General features: G+C 46.3%; 8 protein-coding genes across 8 annotated transcripts; 5 read left to right on the top strand and 3 right to left on the bottom strand.

The window, feature by feature from the left end:
• Window positions 1-648: 648 nt before the first annotated feature.
• On the top strand, window positions 649-1,679 carry C8R40DRAFT_1109436 (putative oxalocrotonate tautomerase). Its single transcript, XM_046228301.1, has 5 exons — window positions 649-823; window positions 878-1,096; window positions 1,147-1,237; window positions 1,326-1,600; window positions 1,657-1,679. The coding sequence occupies exons 2-4, from the start codon at window positions 879-881 to the stop codon at window positions 1,467-1,469; spliced, it is 453 nt and encodes a 150-aa protein (XP_046085235.1). The 5' UTR covers window positions 649-823; window position 878; the 3' UTR covers window positions 1,470-1,600; window positions 1,657-1,679.
• Window positions 1,680-2,251: 572 nt separating this feature from the next.
• On the top strand, window positions 2,252-3,363 carry C8R40DRAFT_1109432 (uncharacterized protein). The gene is made up of 4 exons (XM_046228300.1): window positions 2,252-2,814; window positions 2,878-2,955; window positions 3,015-3,074; window positions 3,127-3,363. Exons 1-4 carry the CDS (start codon window positions 2,277-2,279, stop codon window positions 3,180-3,182), a joined length of 732 nt encoding a protein of 243 aa, XP_046085234.1. The 5' UTR covers window positions 2,252-2,276; the 3' UTR covers window positions 3,183-3,363.
• Window positions 3,364-3,367: 4 nt separating this feature from the next.
• C8R40DRAFT_1109431 (P-loop containing nucleoside triphosphate hydrolase protein) lies at window positions 3,368-5,303 on the bottom strand. The gene is made up of 7 exons (XM_046228299.1): window positions 5,234-5,303; window positions 5,120-5,170; window positions 4,965-5,063; window positions 4,877-4,910; window positions 4,615-4,820; window positions 3,602-4,565; window positions 3,368-3,524 (listed from the first exon to the last, which is right to left on the bottom strand). Exons 3-6 carry the CDS (start codon window positions 5,009-5,011, stop codon window positions 3,656-3,658), a joined length of 1,197 nt encoding a protein of 398 aa, XP_046085233.1. The 5' UTR covers window positions 5,012-5,063; window positions 5,120-5,170; window positions 5,234-5,303; the 3' UTR covers window positions 3,368-3,524; window positions 3,602-3,655.
• Window positions 5,304-5,757: 454 nt separating this feature from the next.
• Window positions 5,758-7,293, bottom strand: C8R40DRAFT_1047955 (lipoxygenase; the record flags this gene model as incomplete). Its single annotated transcript, XM_046224469.1, has 1 exon — window positions 5,758-7,293. The coding sequence occupies one exon, from the start codon at window positions 7,291-7,293 to the stop codon at window positions 5,758-5,760; it is 1,536 nt and encodes a 511-aa protein (XP_046085232.1).
• Window positions 7,294-9,250: 1,957 nt separating this feature from the next.
• Window positions 9,251-10,809, top strand: C8R40DRAFT_326963 (P-loop containing nucleoside triphosphate hydrolase protein). Its single transcript, XM_046234713.1, has 3 exons — window positions 9,251-9,485; window positions 9,533-9,723; window positions 9,789-10,809. The coding sequence occupies exons 1-3, from the start codon at window positions 9,456-9,458 to the stop codon at window positions 10,642-10,644; spliced, it is 1,077 nt and encodes a 358-aa protein (XP_046085231.1). The 5' UTR covers window positions 9,251-9,455; the 3' UTR covers window positions 10,645-10,809.
• A 178-nt stretch (window positions 10,810-10,987) lies between these two features.
• On the top strand, window positions 10,988-12,270 carry C8R40DRAFT_1109407 (uncharacterized protein). The gene is made up of 4 exons (XM_046228298.1): window positions 10,988-11,113; window positions 11,178-11,327; window positions 11,386-11,844; window positions 11,901-12,270. The coding sequence occupies exons 2-3, from the start codon at window positions 11,198-11,200 to the stop codon at window positions 11,835-11,837; spliced, it is 582 nt and encodes a 193-aa protein (XP_046085230.1). The 5' UTR covers window positions 10,988-11,113; window positions 11,178-11,197; the 3' UTR covers window positions 11,838-11,844; window positions 11,901-12,270.
• A 268-nt stretch (window positions 12,271-12,538) lies between these two features.
• Window positions 12,539-12,973, top strand: C8R40DRAFT_1070290 (uncharacterized protein; the record flags this gene model as incomplete). The annotated part of the gene is made up of 3 exons (XM_046226211.1): window positions 12,539-12,569; window positions 12,601-12,764; window positions 12,845-12,973. The coding sequence occupies 3 exons, from the start codon at window positions 12,539-12,541 to the stop codon at window positions 12,971-12,973; spliced, it is 324 nt and encodes a 107-aa protein (XP_046085229.1).
• Window positions 12,974-13,166: 193 nt separating this feature from the next.
• C8R40DRAFT_1109401 (uncharacterized protein) lies at window positions 13,167-14,569 on the bottom strand. The gene is made up of 2 exons (XM_046228297.1): window positions 13,433-14,569; window positions 13,167-13,385 (listed from the first exon to the last, which is right to left on the bottom strand). Exon 1 carries the CDS (start codon window positions 14,293-14,295, stop codon window positions 13,666-13,668), a length of 630 nt encoding a protein of 209 aa, XP_046085228.1. The 5' UTR covers window positions 14,296-14,569; the 3' UTR covers window positions 13,167-13,385; window positions 13,433-13,665.
• Between the last annotated feature and the right edge of the window lie 762 nt (window positions 14,570-15,331).

The following is a 15,331-nucleotide window of genomic DNA, read 5'->3' as shown; positions in this document are numbered from 1 at the left end:
TTGACAACTGATTATTTTCAGATTATTAATGGATGTTCCGTACGAGAGGGTTGTGTAACACAAGAGCTGAAGGTCGATCACGAGTAGGTAGGTGTGTCTTTCAACATTTGTATCCATCATTTTGGCAACCGCAACTATCGAGAAACGACGAAAATGGGTAAACCGATTAAAGTTATAAGAGCGAGCAATGACTTGACGGCGGCGATAAAGGAGCATCGCTGACGATAAGAGTCGGTAAGTGAGGTGATGCTCGACCGAACTTCAAACGCTTTTTCACATCCATACTCAGTGTACGCGAGATTTATACAAAGAGTCTTATGTGCCATACACTTGGGCTGATCTTTGGTTTAACGATACAGTGCAATACTCAGGGAGCTCGTCTTTCCTCTTGGTTGCACGCCAAGTATCAATAGTTTGAATGATATCATGAATTCGGTATGGAATGTATGTCTCTTTAGCCAATTATGACGATCCAGAAGGTATGATCCAGTCTGAGTAAGAATCAGTAATCAGCGTCAGAGGAGATCCAATGATAACTTACCAAGGTCGGTGATAACGCCGAAACTTCCTTGTCAAAACTTGGCAGTATATCGGACCCAGTCGAACAAAGTTATTCAGTGGCTTGAAATAGTTTCATTGAAAATTCAGCTTGAGCACCGTAATACCACCACTATTTTTGAAACATGCTTATGAGTCCAAGCATGATAGCTGTTATATAAAGCGAGAGATCGTACCATCGCATCTTCCTTTATCCACCTCCAAAAACAAAACCCAGTAGCCCAAGCATTGAACATCCTCGTCCTTTCGTACCCCTTGTATTAACGTGAGGCTCGATTTCATCGGTGTTATCGCGTTTCCTATAACCAGTTCATTTCAGGATGCCTTTCCACCGCTTCTACTGCTCCCCAAACCTTTACACAAGAGAAGAAAAACAGGCGATCGCACAAACGATCACTAAATACTACGCCAAATTGCCTCCATTCCTTGTTCTAGTCAGCTTCATTGACGTCGATAAGGATAGTTTCTATGTAGGAGGCGAGCCGAATGATAGATATTTGAGGATTAATGTGCAGCACTCAGCGGATCCGGTACAAGGGTACGTTGTTTCGTGTTTAGAGCGTCCTAACACCCGATGTCTTCCTGCAGACGTCCCTGGATAGAAGGATACGAGAAGGCTTTGGAACCGTTTACGAAAGGGAAAGGGATTGGTTGGGAATTACAGATGACTAACGATGACGTGAGTTTCCCCCAGGATACAGCAGAAGATTCCACACTAACACTTTCACTCCTCTCTCACTTCTACGCTTACTCCGCCACACTTCTAGCCTGCACTCTGGGGCGTGAACGGGATGCGTGTACCACCGTTTCTCTCCGAAGACTACATGAAGTGGATGGAGCTTAACCGGGCGGTAGAGTGGGAAACTCCCGCTCAGTCGAGCGAACTGCCAGCAGGTTCAGAGTCGAACTAATATTAGTAATAGACTAGAACTGCGTTCGGTAGAAATACCTTAGCAAGGACTTGAATGAACAAGAAGTCAACGTACTGCATCGTTCCTACCGCGTACGAGGATGGTTGTTTCGGAATAGATTCTTACATACGCCTGGTCCTTGCGGTGAGCGTAAGATGAAAGCAATCAGAGATGACGCTGAGACTCACCAAACAAGGTTGAACCTCGTACTCTGAAGGGCATGAATGCCGTAGCCTTCTCCAAGCCAGAGAGGCACCTAGCCGTATGTCGTCGTATGTTTCCGTTCCATGGTAGAGTAACAATCGACAACCCAATCCATTGACATCGAAGTATAGCATGGACTACGTGAATAAACGTTGGTCAAACGTCATCCAAAAAGAAAGAGCGACGACTCACCAAAGACGACCTAAAAAGACTGAAAGGACCGAAATTGCTCGATTAATAGATCGTATCATGGCTTTGGAACATTTCTTGAAGTGAAATTGTTGAATGAGCAGGATTATACTTGAGAGAGGGTATATATTCCCAAGCTTCGGACATCACGATTTTGCAAGGGATGGACGTAGTTACTAGCGATCTGCTCGAGTGTCTCTTGAGCACTAGTTTCCGCCCAGAAGCGCCCAACTTGATTGTCCGGCCGCGGACACTGAGGCAACTGTGATTAAATTAAAGAGCTGTAAAACATAGCATTATGAACAGAAAACGCGGTATGTAGTGGCATACTGCGGCACAGTGGACACAACGAGGAAAAAAGACACAGCAAAGCCACGTGGAAGGCCAAAGCGAACCTTTGCCAAGACGCTGTGTATGGCCGAAAATGGACTTAACTTCATCGCGCAGCACTTCATTCTAGTTCATTCTTCGACTTCCATCCGAATCATCGCAGAACCATCGCCTCGCTGCAAGCGTATAAAACCCACCTCTGAGCTTACTGTTTCCTCATATCGCTTCTATCCCGCTCTCACTATGTCCGTCAAAGTCTCAAAGTCGATAACCAACGAGCCCGTCGCCGCAGACACGATGGACCTCTACCGCGACTTTCACCTTCCTTTATTTGAAAAGAATTCTTCTCTCGTTCTTCCGCCTCCATATGCTGAATCGCATGTCCATCTTCATCCTGACCAACTTGATGACGACTGTTCATCACCTCACCAATGCCCCAACGCTCAAAGATGCCACGGCTCTCGCTTACGACGTGTCGTTTTACCCATTGTCGTATCTCTTGTCTCGCTAGGAGGTTTACTGGCGCTTACATGCGTGTTGGATGCGTTTTTTGAAGTCGGAGAGGCTGGAAGTCTGTTCAAACGTGCTACAGATGGGAATGGAACTTTTGTGAACAATAAATGTGAGTATTAATATTTCTACGCCTGAAGAAGTAATCACCGACCACTTTGGCATGCAATACTAGTATACCTCATCATCGTCTTTGTCGGTCTTCTCCTCGTGGTGATACTTGGGATCTGCTTGAGCGCATGGTGTTGTCGAGGTATGTTCATCACTACAGTCTCTGCGTTCCTCATTCTATAACAAATGCTCTTCCGTTAGGTTCGTTTGAAAACCCACTTTGCTGTCCATGCTATCTGTGTGCCTGCTGTGGTGGTTTAGGTGGGTAATCCTTTTCTCCGGTTAAATGCGAACTAAGGCTCTTTGCTTTCAGCGTGCCTTGAGTGTATAGGATGCGGATTATGTGCCGAAGGAATTGAAAATGCGTAACTGCTCTTTTTTTCTATTACCGGGTTCGAAGTTTGGACTTCATCTTTTATACCCTCGGATGAACTTCAATGTCTCTGTATAATTATTCTTGGACCTTGTAGTAGGTATACTAGTAGTATGTATGTCCGTGAAGCTCATCTAATGAGATTTGTCTCGTGTTTGGCTCGGCGCTTACACGACAACGACTTGCTCTCTTTACCATCACCCTGCCATCTTGATATTCGGCACTTCCAATGCTTATTATCTTTATACCTTCAAGCCACAGCCGTCAATGCAAGTGGTTATAGAGGGTTTTATGAGAACACAGAACTTGCTGTGGTCGGGAGCACTTCATATTAGATAGTGAGTCCATTATTACTCATTTCGCGTTCTATCATTCGCTCAATGTTAGTCATGGCTTCATACGACTCCTTCAATAGAAATTCCCGGTCATTTATCGTACAATATTTGTACAGAGGAAGAAGCGAAAAATGCTATTTGCCCCTTCTGCGACGGTCGACGATGTCCAGCCCACGACCAATCGTACCAAACAGTGGCTTGGCGAGACTAGTGGGTACTAATGGAATACCCCTCGCTATCTCATGTCCCATATGCTTGAAGGACATCCTCCGTTGCAGGGTGTTTTCTGCCTCCTGTTTTGCTCTCTCTGCTTCCCTAGCCTTCCTTTGCGCTTCCATCACTGCCACGCTATCGCGTCCCTTCTTGGACTTTTCGAGTTCTGCTTGCAGCTCCTGCTGTGCTTTTTCGAACTTCTCCCGCTGCGTCCTGATTTCGTCCTCTAAACGTTTTCGCAGCTCGCTCTCGTTATCCAGACCTTTCTTCAAATCCATCTTTTCGTCCTCCCATCGAGTGATCTTCTTCTGCAATTCCGCGCGCTCCTCCTCCAGCTCCTTCCTCAATGCATCGTTCCCCTTCTTCACCGTCGCAATTTCGGAGTTTATGTCTTCCATCTCCTTCTTGTGTTTGGCGACCATACGATCAATCTCTTCACGATGGACTGACCCAGCTGCAGTCTCTTCAAGCGTCTTACCCTCCACTCGGATCTCTTCCTGAATCTGGACATTCATAGGAACCAGCGTGAAGATATGGTCCAGCACTTCGCGTGCACCACTGTTTTCGCGATCATGCCGCATGAACCGAGCACCCCCCTCGACGAGATCCTTGAAAAAGTTTGAGTTCGACTTGAGCTCTTCTTCTCGCGCCAACCCTTCCTCCTCGTTGACTCGGTCCCAGAAGGTAGTGAGGACGACGACATTTTTGAATGTTGCGGCTCCGCAGAGCTCTCGGAAGATTCTGAGGCTGCGGCGAGATTGTCCACCAAATCTTGGGTCAGACATACGGTGGAAAAATATAGTCCCGTTCAGTTTTCGATGTTCGTCGTATCTTGGAAAAGGTATCGGTCTTTGTGGACGTGGGACTGGGCCAGACTTACTCGTTCAACATAAACTCCGATATCTTACGCAGGATCTCCGTATCCGTGCGTCCATCTCGCGAATCGTCGAATCCAGGCGTATCAACCAAAACCACCTTCCGTCCGCTCACTGGATCTGTGAAAGCAATCTTCACAACATCATCCGTCTCCGAGTCCAAACTGTCGCCGACTCGAACGCTCTTGTCTCCCGTAAGAAGTTGGATAAACTGTGCACATCAAAGGTAAGTTTCAACTACATTCTCGAACCATTGTTGTTTCTCACTGATGATTTTCCCGTTCCAGTGTTGCCCATTAATCTATATACGGGGACAGGTCAGTGGCCACAAGTGTTCAAAATTGCGGGTACGTACGCAATGACAACCTCATCCTGAGTATCAGCTGGCTTACGGTTCTCCATTTCTTCAGAGGTGCAGGGAGGAAGTAGGGAGAAGAAGTTGTTCTGTGCCTCCGTGCGTCCGTTTGTGCTCTCAAGTAATCATTTATAATAACATGGTGATTTCCCCAGAGTCATAGCACTGAAACAACGTGTAGTCCGATAAGGAATCTTGTGCCTTGCAGGTAAATTCTCTTTCTACGGCCTAATTCCAGGTTGTTTTCTGACTCGTTTCAACCATAACACAGTAGCGATGAATTATGTTCCCCTCTGATTGACAGAGTACATGAGATGGATGTTTGAGAAGGTTCTCAATGTCAGTATGTATTCTAAAAATTCGGTTGAAGCCAAAGGCCGTCAAGAATGACTTATTCTGACCATTATGCAAACAGCACTATACAGACATGAGGACAAGTATGTATTTCTTGGCTCCACGGTAATTCCCATTATTCCACCCTTCCCGGTCCATCAACATAAACTAATCATTCTACCTGTTCTCTATGTAGTGTATACCCATGTTTTTCTTAATCGATCGTATGCATTGTACGCGCGCCCAGATGACCGGAGAAACTGTCAAATGAAAGCCTGGAGGCAAAGAAAAAAGGAATTCATTCAGCTGCTAAGGCCTGCTGCGGATGGCTATATCCTGATCTGGTTTATTTGGCTAGTTTTTTCCCTCAGTGACCAGTCTGATTGCGGGTTTATTGACGTCTGTTTCTTTACAGTAATTTTACTATGAACTATGCGGTGGTATTCTAGAGGAAGATCCCTCAGATGAGAATGGATATCGCAGTCCTACTTGGATCCAATACCAAGTACGGTGTTTGCTGATCGTCGAGCTCGTTGCTATTTTGTATCACCGTATCAATAAATGCCCGGAGATCACTTGCCAGAACTTGCGCTGCAGAACGAATAACGGTCGGGGTCGCCCTCGAACTTGACGTCGTTTCGGCATAATGAAGAATTGTGCTCTCTTCTGGCACTTCGAACGAGAGCAAATACGGGACTTGAGCCATCAGCAGCCAATCCCGGGGTCTTTTGAGCGGAAGCGCCGATAAAAGATCCTCCTCAGTGAAACTACAGAGCTCCGACAGAAATTGAGGAATGGGGAAATGGAGAGCGGATGGTTTGTTGGGCACGAAGGTCTGATAATACTGCTGCAGGTAGTTCACCGCGGTATGTTGCGGAGCGGCGACATGAATACACATGGTTACGAAGTCAATTAGCTCGTCCAGTGTTTCAATTGCCGGGAAACTAGTCAACTGGCCTCCTTTGCGGGAACGAACTTCATCGCAGAAGATCCCAATGGATGCGTCTCTCTGTACCGCCGCGTCCCCTCCGGCATACTCCTTCGAGAGGACAGTGGCGACGAATTTGCGTATGATATTCCACGTCTTTGAAATATTACGTGCATAGGCGTAGTTGTGATACTTAGGCTCGTCTAGGCACTTGACTGGAAATCCGCGTGTGCGCAGGTCGTTGGGAACATAAAGACCTTTCCAGTCGAACCTGTCGTACGCCGCTTTCAGGAAAGCATATGTTTGAGACGCAGTCAATCCGGTCATCCCAATGATGATACTTGGCACTAGAGTCTCTCGTGCCGCTTTGTTCAGCGATAGAGTGGTGCTCCAGTGAGGTTCCAACAGTCGGAATATGATATGGTTTGGTCCAAAAGAACGATACGCAGCAACAATGATCACTTCTTCGACGAGGTGGGTGTTGACGAGATGGATAGCGACCTCGTGGCGGAGCCAATCAGAGACTTGTACGCACATTTTGGCATAGCGCCATGGCCAATCCATGTACTCATCGCCGTTGACGTTTGATGTAATTCGACGGTTGAAGATGGTCACAGACTCCTCTATGCTGCCTTTATAATCAAGAACAATACCCAATGGATGCAGTTTTCCTTCGGGTTCGAGGTGGAAGAGAGCAACAGAAGAACAGCCATGACGCCCATCTGACACTATCTTTTCTCCAGGAGATATACCAATGCTCGAACGGAAATCACTATAGTCCTGCATGTAAAGACTCTCCGCTTTCTCCGTCAGGAGGCTTATGATATCGGCACGTCCTTGAGCCTGGGCAGTCGACGTAAACTCATCTATCCATCGACGAGGCGCGAGGGTAATCGTGGTAGGATTGGTTCCAGTAAACTGCTGCTGGCCAAATGCTGCATCTGTATACCAATCTCTACGAAGGCCGATATTCTTGCTGAAATACATATCTCGAGCATTGGAATCAGACTTTGCTCTTTTCCTTGATTCTGTGTGAAGGCGGAAATTATGAACTTCAAGAGCCTGCATGCTATCGCAGATTGTCAAATCTGGCGCAAGGTTCCGTATCTTGGACCATAGCAATTCCGGTCGAATGAAAAGGAGGGCGGTGGTCTCTGCAAAGGACACAAAATCGAATATACGTAAAGGATTCTTCCGGTCGTCAACAGGAATCGTCTTCATGTACGGGGGGTATTTGTCAGAGTATGTGAACTGGAAGAGGTCTTTGGAGACGTCACAAATCGAATTATGCGCAAAAATACATGGACCTACCACCTTGATTACTTTTGTAAACCTTTTGAACCGTTACCTCCTCGCTCATTTGTTCAACCACCATATTTGACGTCTTTTCCTCCTTGAGTTTGACTTGCAGAACCTCCAACGTTGCGCTCCGTACTTTGTCCACAGATTTATACTGGTCCTCTAGTCGTTCTCGAGACTTCAATGAATCGTCTAGCCCTTTCTTCAGGTCAGCCTTTTCACTTTCCCATCGTGCCAGACGCTGTTGTAACTCCTCTTTTTCTTCCTCCAGCTCCCTCCTCAACGTTTCATTATCCTGCTTTATTGAACTGATCTCTTTCCCAAGGCTCGCGATTTCCTGCCTATGTTTTTCCAAGACACGCTCCACTTCCTCCCGGTGGACTAAACCGGCAGCAGTTTCTTCAAGACCCTTCCCATCGACCCGTATTTCTTCTTGTATCCGTACATCTGTGGGCGACAACGTCAAGATGTGTGCGATGACTTCACGTGCGCTTTGGGCGGTACGGTCATGTCGCATAAAACGTGCACCTCCAGCAACGATATTGCTGAAGAACGTGGACTTCAGCTGCTCCTCCCTCATCAATCCCTCTTCGGCGCTGACACGATCCCAGAACGTGGTCAATACGACAATGTTCCCATAGGCGTTTGGTCCGCAAAGATTTTGGAACATCTTCAAATTGCGGCTTGCTTGTCCTCCGAACCTAGGATCTGACATCCGATGGAGGTATATGAGTCCATTCAACTTTCGTTTTTCGTCATACCTTACAATCACATCAGTTCTATAAATATGAAAACGAAAACGACACTCAACTCACTTGTCGAGGAGGAACTCAGCTATCTTTTTCAAGACCGCCGTGTCAGTTATATCGTTACGTGAATCGTCGAATCCCGGCGTGTCCACAAGTACTATGTTTCGACTGCTGACCTTGTCAAAGAAGTGGAAAACTTGGACGTCGCTAGTCTGGGAGTCTAGATTATTACCGATTTTGACGCCAGTGTTGTTTGTGAGGAGCCTGATGAACTAGTGGTTCACTGAAGTGAGTCTGTACGGTTTTTCCAGTTGGATATTAGTCTTACAGAAGATTTTCCCGTCCCAGTACTGCCTATTAATCTGTTAGACGCAATAGTCAGCACACAAGCAATCAGGTATCGTTGTGATACGCACAACATCACAACGTCCTTTTGGCTAACAGGTTTGGACATCTCAGTTGAATTCTTCAAGCTAGAGTTGGGTTACGAAAGACGAAGGATCCTCCAAGTCGCTGCTGATTAGGCGCACAGGCAATTTCACTGATTGCTCTTGTGAGTCATTCCCGTCCTCATGTCTTCATGTCTTTATTACCACTGTCAAACTACTTCATGAATCAAGGTGCTTCGAGGCATGCCAGGGCATACCGAGCTTCAATCGCCGATATGGATATCATGGATTATCTGTCCGCTCGTGCCCGAAATTTATATCCCCTGGAAATTCGAACCAAATATCCAACTCCATTCACGCTGTTAGCACAGGACTGGCATTGAATGGAAGTACAGTTTATGTACTGTCTGCATCCTCCTTGTGATCTCTTCTTTTCGGCGATGAATTTACTCGAATTTACTTACATACCTATCATCAAGGATCGATGGGATATTATATCTCTGCAATGATTGGTGCGGTAAATAAATTGAATCTCATCATATCCGTCGATCCAGATACTCGGCGTGTATGCATGCCACTATCTGGCGGCCTCACGAGAATCTCTGAAGATCTGCGAGTGGCAGCTTCAAGGATACAAAACCTGGGTTTTGCAAGACCAAACAGCCACCACTTCAATCCTTCCCTTCCATGGCAAAAGTTTCTGATCATATCTCTATTGCGTATGGACTCTGTTCGCTCATCCACCCAAGTGTCTGCGCATTGACTGATTGTTGCTTCTCCATGTTGTAGAATTATGGGGGGAACAGGAACGGGGAAGACCACTGTGAGTGATTTAGTCTCAGAGGACAAGTCGGCACTGAAGGATAATAGTTTACAAATCTTATCAGCGACTCCGGATTCAAAATTGGGAATGGGCTTGAATCTTGCACCAAGCATATTCAGACGATTGATTTCACTTTCAACAATCACATTGTCACCCTCATCGATGTTCCTGGTTTCGACGATACGAACAAAAGCGACGCCGATATCCTCAAAATGATCGCTGATTTCCTTGCATCCGAGTGAGACATCCATGTATCTAATTTTCACCGTAGTTCCCTGACGTCATTTGCCACCTCGGTTCCAGATACAAGGCGGGGCGACGTCTTAGCGGGATCATGTATCTGCACCGTATATCTGATGTCAGGATGGGAGGCGCTTCCAAACGCAACTTTGCCATGTTTGAAAAGTTATGCGGCCAGGATGCTTTCTCCAACGTGGCAATCGTCACAACCCGATGGGATCAGGAGGAAGAAGCAGTCGCAAAGGCACGGCTAGAGGAACTGAAGACGAAACCTCAGTTGTACAAGCCCATTCTTGACGGCGGCGGAGCGATATTCCGGCACGAGCGAACTCGAGAGTCTGCAAATGCAATTTTATCACATCTCGTTGCGAAAACCGCGACATCACTTCTGATACAACGCGAAATGGTTGAAGAGTCCAAGGGAATATCGGAAACCGCGGCGGGAAAGGAGCTCCAGCAGGAAATTCTCAGACAAGTGGAGAAGCACCAGCAGGAGATGGACGAACTCCTAGAAGAATTGAAGAACAATCGCGAAACATCCGAGTTTGAGGAGCTAGAGGCTGAATGTGAAGCTCTTCAGGAGCAAGCTACGCACTGGCAGGAGGAAGCTCGGAAGCTCGCTGAAACTTCTACTCCGATTAAGCCCAACCTTCTAAACGAATCCTCTCCACAACCGTTGTTTGACACCACGGTTACGCACAGTGTACTACCAAGCGCACGCGATGATGATGGGTTTTTTGGGGCCAGTATCAATGGAAAAGCTCCCAATCTTTGTGATTCGGATCGTAGGGGAGCAAGGGCAAAGCTCGAGGTAGCAGTGAAATACCTCTTAGATGCTATCACCACAGTCCTGCATACAGCAGATTCCCTGAGGCGAGAAGTTACAGCGTCCACTGGAAGCCGCAATTACAGTAAATAATTCTGAATATACAGGAGTCTCTGGTGGACGATTTGTTACCCTCGTTGGCGGTGACTTGACGGTGGTGATAGAGGCGGCGCCATGGAGAAATGCTAAAAACAAGAGTTGGGGTGTTCGCTGTAAATAAACGAGGTCAAAGCTGACAGTAGAGCTTATTAGCAGCAAATTTCGGGCGGATTTGATTGGCTGAGAACAGCTCCAACAGGCTCTAACCAATTTAGTTCACGTCGAAAAGTGTTTTTGCTATAATGAGCTCATTTGTGTGAGGCTATTGTATGATCATTTTCCGATCCTTATCAGGTATAATCAGGGTATAAAAGATCCATGCTTCGTTGAAGTTCCATCACACTGGTCGGGTATGTTCCTTGTGTTTTCTTCCCTCTACCACCAGATCTAATCATCATTCCCAACTTACGGGCGAATTTGCTGGACAAATTTCTTCCATTATAAATTACTCTGTGGTAGTCTCGTATGTCTCTCCTTTACCAATTCTAGTGTCATTGTCGCCAACAGATATCTATCGTCTAACACAGTGCTATCTCATACATTCGACATGCACATGTTTTTTCTCCTTCCACCTTCCAATGCCAGAAGTCAATTGTTATATGCATTCTTTCTCCTTGTCGCTGTCCTCAGTCTTACTGTGGCTGCTGCCCCCTTGAAACTTGCTCCTCGACCCCTCGGTGTGTAATATAGCACCTGTTCTGGTCCGACCAAATGCTCATGGATAGTATGATATAGCACCGAACGTAGTTGTGCTCAGCCTCGGGTGGGACGAAACCACAGCGTTCTTCCACGGTGAACAAAGACCAGCTCTTTTCTTTTACAACAATTACGGCCTGACAGCTAGACGTGATCCATATGGCCGCATGTACATTTTTCCCATCCAGAGGAGTGCGAAGGGCTTGCAGAACTTAGGACCGGATAATACGCAGCTTATAGCTTACTTCCGTGATGAGGTGCAACTCAGGAATACCATGGCGACTTTGGGAGACCTTCAGGAACTTAGTAAACTTGGTGCTGGTCCTCGGATGATGTCATGGCCCCTCATTATTAGTGCCAGCGACTACGTTCATGCTGTGTTAACTCACCTGTCGCAACTTCCTAGTGGTTATGAAGGACATGCGATGGTTGTGGATGCCAAATTATTGTCAGAATGGGAAAAGATAAAGCAAGGATTGAAAACGAAGTGAACGACAGGTCTGTGATGTTACCATATACCTAGCAGCGTGCCGCTTAAACTCAATACCATACAGTAACACAGATGGAAGTAAAAATACTTATTATGGGTGTGATATAACATAGTTTGTGGGATCTGTCCAGCTCGTTGTAGGTCGATGGTATAATCTGCTCCAACGATCGGAAATAGCTATACATGATATGGTTTGAATTCGTTTCAACTGTGACGACCTAGACCACGAACGGATCTGCTGATGACCTGCTTAAGCCTGGCACGATGTGCACTAAAATGAAAGTATTGGAAGGTACTCATCCTCAGCCCTAAGGCAGCAGAGCTGTCTTCTCAGAAGATAAGATAAGCTGTGGCGGAACTCATTCAAGCTCTTTCTTTGTGATCCCACCTGCTCCTTTCCCAGTAATATTCTAGTGTCCAGTCTTTTGACAAAGACGCTCAGGATCAGCCAAACCGCGCTTCGTGTGTTCTCCCACCCGAGCGGGGCTGCGCCCCAGGCAAAACCTCATCCGCTAGTATAGAGCACTCACCAGTGCGCTCCCTACATTCCTCAGTGAGCTTGGTTGAGCGAATACTTATCTTATCAAGTTCGGTCGATAAAGCTAAGCAAGGAGAGGGATGGAGGCAATCTGGAGTAAAATTTAGTCGACAAAGATGAATTCTATGTTGGCGGCGAGCGGAAGGATAGACATTTGAGGATTAATGTGCAATAACCGGCGAATCCGGTACAAGAGTACGTTCTTCTATCTGTGTTTGATTCGGAGGGCAGTGGGATGTAGACTCGTTCTTTAACTCTGGATTTCGTGTCTGGAAAGTCCTAAATCCCGATGTCTACAGACGTTCCTGGGTAGATGCTTACGAAAAAGCTTTGGAACCGTTTACGAAGAAGAAAGGTATTGATTGGGAATTACAGATGACTAACGAAGACGTGAGTTTCCTTTAGGCGTAATGAAAGATGTTGTACTCATACCTTCACCCTCGTCTTCTGACTTTCATACATACTTCAAGCCTTTACTGTGGAACGCGAATGGAATGCGTGTACCGCCGTTCCTCTCCGAAGACTACATGAAATGGAAGGAGCTGAACAGGGCGGTAGACTGGGAAAGTCCTGCTGACGCGTTGAAGTCGAACCAATAGCGTGGTGTATCTGTGTTACGAGAAGCTAGGGCAAAATATGAGCAAGGGCTTGATGAAAGAACAAGTATCATACTGTAGTCACGACAGCGTATAAGAATAACTGTGTTGGGGAACCATTTGTACAAGCGATCCTTCGTTTAGACCAGAGAAAAAAGTTATTTCGTTACGCAAGAAGAGTTCACAGGTAACACACTCGGAGCCGCCTTCCCGATTGTTTACATAGTCTCAAGAGTTCAAAATTGACACGAGATTTTTTCGCTCTCTCCTTCCAAGCCTGGCCAGAGAAATCCTCAACTGTTCAATGCGAATCAATTGGAATCGTATCAATCTACATTGTTCCGTTCTAGGGTAGAGTAACAATGGACAGTTCGTTGAAGAATAAACAAATAGCCTCAAATAACCTGGATGATAACTGAACATTATAAGTCATCGAAGGAGAAAGATAAAGTGATAACTCACTTTAGATAGCCTACGAAGATGATCATTGACACTGCTGAAGTGGTAATAGATCCAACTGATATCCAACCGTATCCTACATAACTCCAGAATTACTTGCGAAAAAACCCAGAACAATAGAACACATGATAGGACAGTACACTCCCAAAACCGAAGCAAATATAGACGAATACTCTCATTGCCATATGACTGATGGTGCCTCAGAATGCGGACACAAAGAGTACAGAGAGAATGGATCATAGATGTTGTTCGAGGCACATGCAGGTAGTACCAGTAGGAATAAATTGCTTGTCTTCTGTCGGTTCATATGAGCTGGCATGCATAGTATACCTCGGAAGGCCGTCGGAGGAAAATTTCGGGGCCAACTTCGCCTCTTCAAACGGAATACCTGGCTCCGAGTCCTTTCCAAGTAGGACTACTGTGCGTAGGGTGCATGATACAGAGTTCTGACTCGACGTAGTTATCAGTTCCGTTGAAGGCAATGATGGATTGTTTTCGCTTCTGAAAAGTGCACTCGACCCGGAGATGCTGGACTGCGTCGTTGAACGATGAGTGCAGAGGCCGCTGAGATATAGTATAAGGGACAGCACAGAAATCTCTGCGGCGCAGATGAAGAATGTTCGGAACAACATCGACTTAAAGCGGATTATAGCACCAGGAAGAATGATTGAAAGGTAGTTGTGCATGTGGGAATATGCCAGTAAGATGGTGTCTGGAGATGAGGATGCAATATGAGCAGAGGACATTGAAGAAAGCGATAGGTCTCGATATCGGTTGTAGATGCTATCGTTTATGATGATGATAGTCAACAGGTACGACACATATGGTCGTAAATGGAATGGTTTTCCCTTGAGCTCATTTCCCATAGGACATAGACAGCGACACGAGTTGACCCTGCCAAGGACATTCGTGTTCGGATTCTCGACCCTCACCCATGAGGCGGAGTCATTCCATCCGAGCACAAACCCAACAAACCTCCCAAACCGGACCAAGAGTCTGAAGCCGCGGATAAAAAGCTTGTACCATGAAAATACGAAGGCACTGCATGCTAAAGCGCTCGCTTGAACCCGCGTGTGCCATTCAAGAATTTCCAACTTGACCGCTGCAAGCTCGAGCTGTCTCCTGGATGCTTCTGGAAGGACAAACGATATTAATGTCCGAGGGTAGGAGAGAACAAGTTCGGATAGGATAACGAGGAGTGTTATAAAGGAAAAGACGGCGATCAAGAGATGTAGATATATCCTCGTTCCTCGTTCCCAGTGTCGCATACACAAGGATGGAGCCGGCGACGACAAATCCAAGGAAAGTTTTTCGAGGTCCGTGGTCGTATTCGAGGAGGCCATCCTGTTAACTTCGTGGATGGGTGAGGTGAGGGTGAACAGATCTGCACCGGCAGAGGGAGTTCCTTGGGGAAAAAGAGATTGAAGGAAAGAAAAAAGCAAGAACCTATATAAGTAGAAAATCTAAATGTCAGTCATCGTCAAATTTGATTGACTGTTGATGCATACCAATGCCACGCTGGCCAAGCTATTTCGCTCTCGCGTGGCGGGTCATTTCCGGAATACCTTCTGCTCCATGTTGTTCCCCGAACCAATGATCCTCCGAATATAACTCCGTCCTCAGTGTACGAGCTTGTATGAGACGCAGATGTCCAGGTACAATTCAATTCAGAAGCCTCACTGATATTCTTGTATTCATGATTGATCTTCGGTGTCTGCGGTCAAAGTACAAGCGAATATACATATGTATCAAGGAGCGAATGAAGAGAATTCAATTGTTCTTTCTGAATCTGTGGACTTTCGAGATGAAAGCAGCGGAGGAAGGACAAACAGTGATGGGAAAATATCGTCAAAAGAGGCAAACTCGGATTTTCACATGACTTTCCGGTGACCGGTCCGAATC

This window comes from Lentinula edodes (genome assembly GCF_021015755.1).
Source record: "Lentinula edodes strain Le(Bin) 0899 ss11 chromosome Unknown C8R40scaffold_22, whole genome shotgun sequence".
NCBI classification, from domain to species: Eukaryota; Fungi; Basidiomycota; class Agaricomycetes; order Agaricales; family Omphalotaceae; genus Lentinula; species Lentinula edodes.
Note: the sequence above shows the minus strand (reverse complement) of the source record. Positions and strands in the feature narration are given on the sequence as shown.

Bases quoted from the DNA above. Each gene is read 5' to 3' on its own strand.
- C8R40DRAFT_1109436 (XM_046228301.1), top strand. From the start codon at position 879: ATGCCTTTCCACCGCTTCTACTGCTCCCCAAACCTTTACACAAGAGAA. The intron at 1,097-1,146 runs GTACGTTGTTTC...GTCTTCCTGCAG, and splicing joins TCAGCGGATCCGGTACAAGG to ACGTCCCTGGATAGAAGGAT. The intron at 1,238-1,325 runs GTGAGTTTCCCC...CCACACTTCTAG, and splicing joins TACAGATGACTAACGATGAC to CCTGCACTCTGGGGCGTGAA.
- C8R40DRAFT_1109431 (XM_046228299.1), bottom strand. From the start codon at position 5,011: ATGGAGAACCGTAAGCCAGCTGATACTCAGGATGAGGTTGTCATTGC. The intron at 4,911-4,964 runs GTACGTACCCGC...CCCCGTATATAG, and splicing joins CAGGATGAGGTTGTCATTGC to ATTAATGGGCAACACTGGAA. The intron at 4,821-4,876 runs GTGAGAAACAAC...TGATGTGCACAG, and splicing joins CTGGAACGGGAAAATCATCA to TTTATCCAACTTCTTACGGG.
- C8R40DRAFT_1109401 (XM_046228297.1), bottom strand. From the start codon at position 14,295: ATGGGAAATGAGCTCAAGGGAAAACCATTCCATTTACGACCATATGTG.
- C8R40DRAFT_1109432 (XM_046228300.1), top strand. From the start codon at position 2,277: ATGGCCGAAAATGGACTTAACTTCATCGCGCAGCACTTCATTCTAGTT. The intron at 2,815-2,877 runs GTGAGTATTAAT...ATGCAATACTAG, and splicing joins AACTTTTGTGAACAATAAAT to TATACCTCATCATCGTCTTT. The intron at 2,956-3,014 runs GTATGTTCATCA...CTCTTCCGTTAG, and splicing joins GAGCGCATGGTGTTGTCGAG to GTTCGTTTGAAAACCCACTT.
- C8R40DRAFT_1109407 (XM_046228298.1), top strand. From the start codon at position 11,198: ATGCACATGTTTTTTCTCCTTCCACCTTCCAATGCCAGAAGTCAATTG. The intron at 11,328-11,385 runs GTGTGTAATATA...AGTATGATATAG, and splicing joins ACTTGCTCCTCGACCCCTCG to CACCGAACGTAGTTGTGCTC.
- C8R40DRAFT_326963 (XM_046234713.1), top strand. From the start codon at position 9,456: ATGGGGGGAACAGGAACGGGGAAGACCACT. The intron at 9,486-9,532 runs GTGAGTGATTTA...GAAGGATAATAG, and splicing joins CAGGAACGGGGAAGACCACT to TTTACAAATCTTATCAGCGA. The intron at 9,724-9,788 runs GTGAGACATCCA...CCTCGGTTCCAG, and splicing joins GCTGATTTCCTTGCATCCGA to ATACAAGGCGGGGCGACGTC.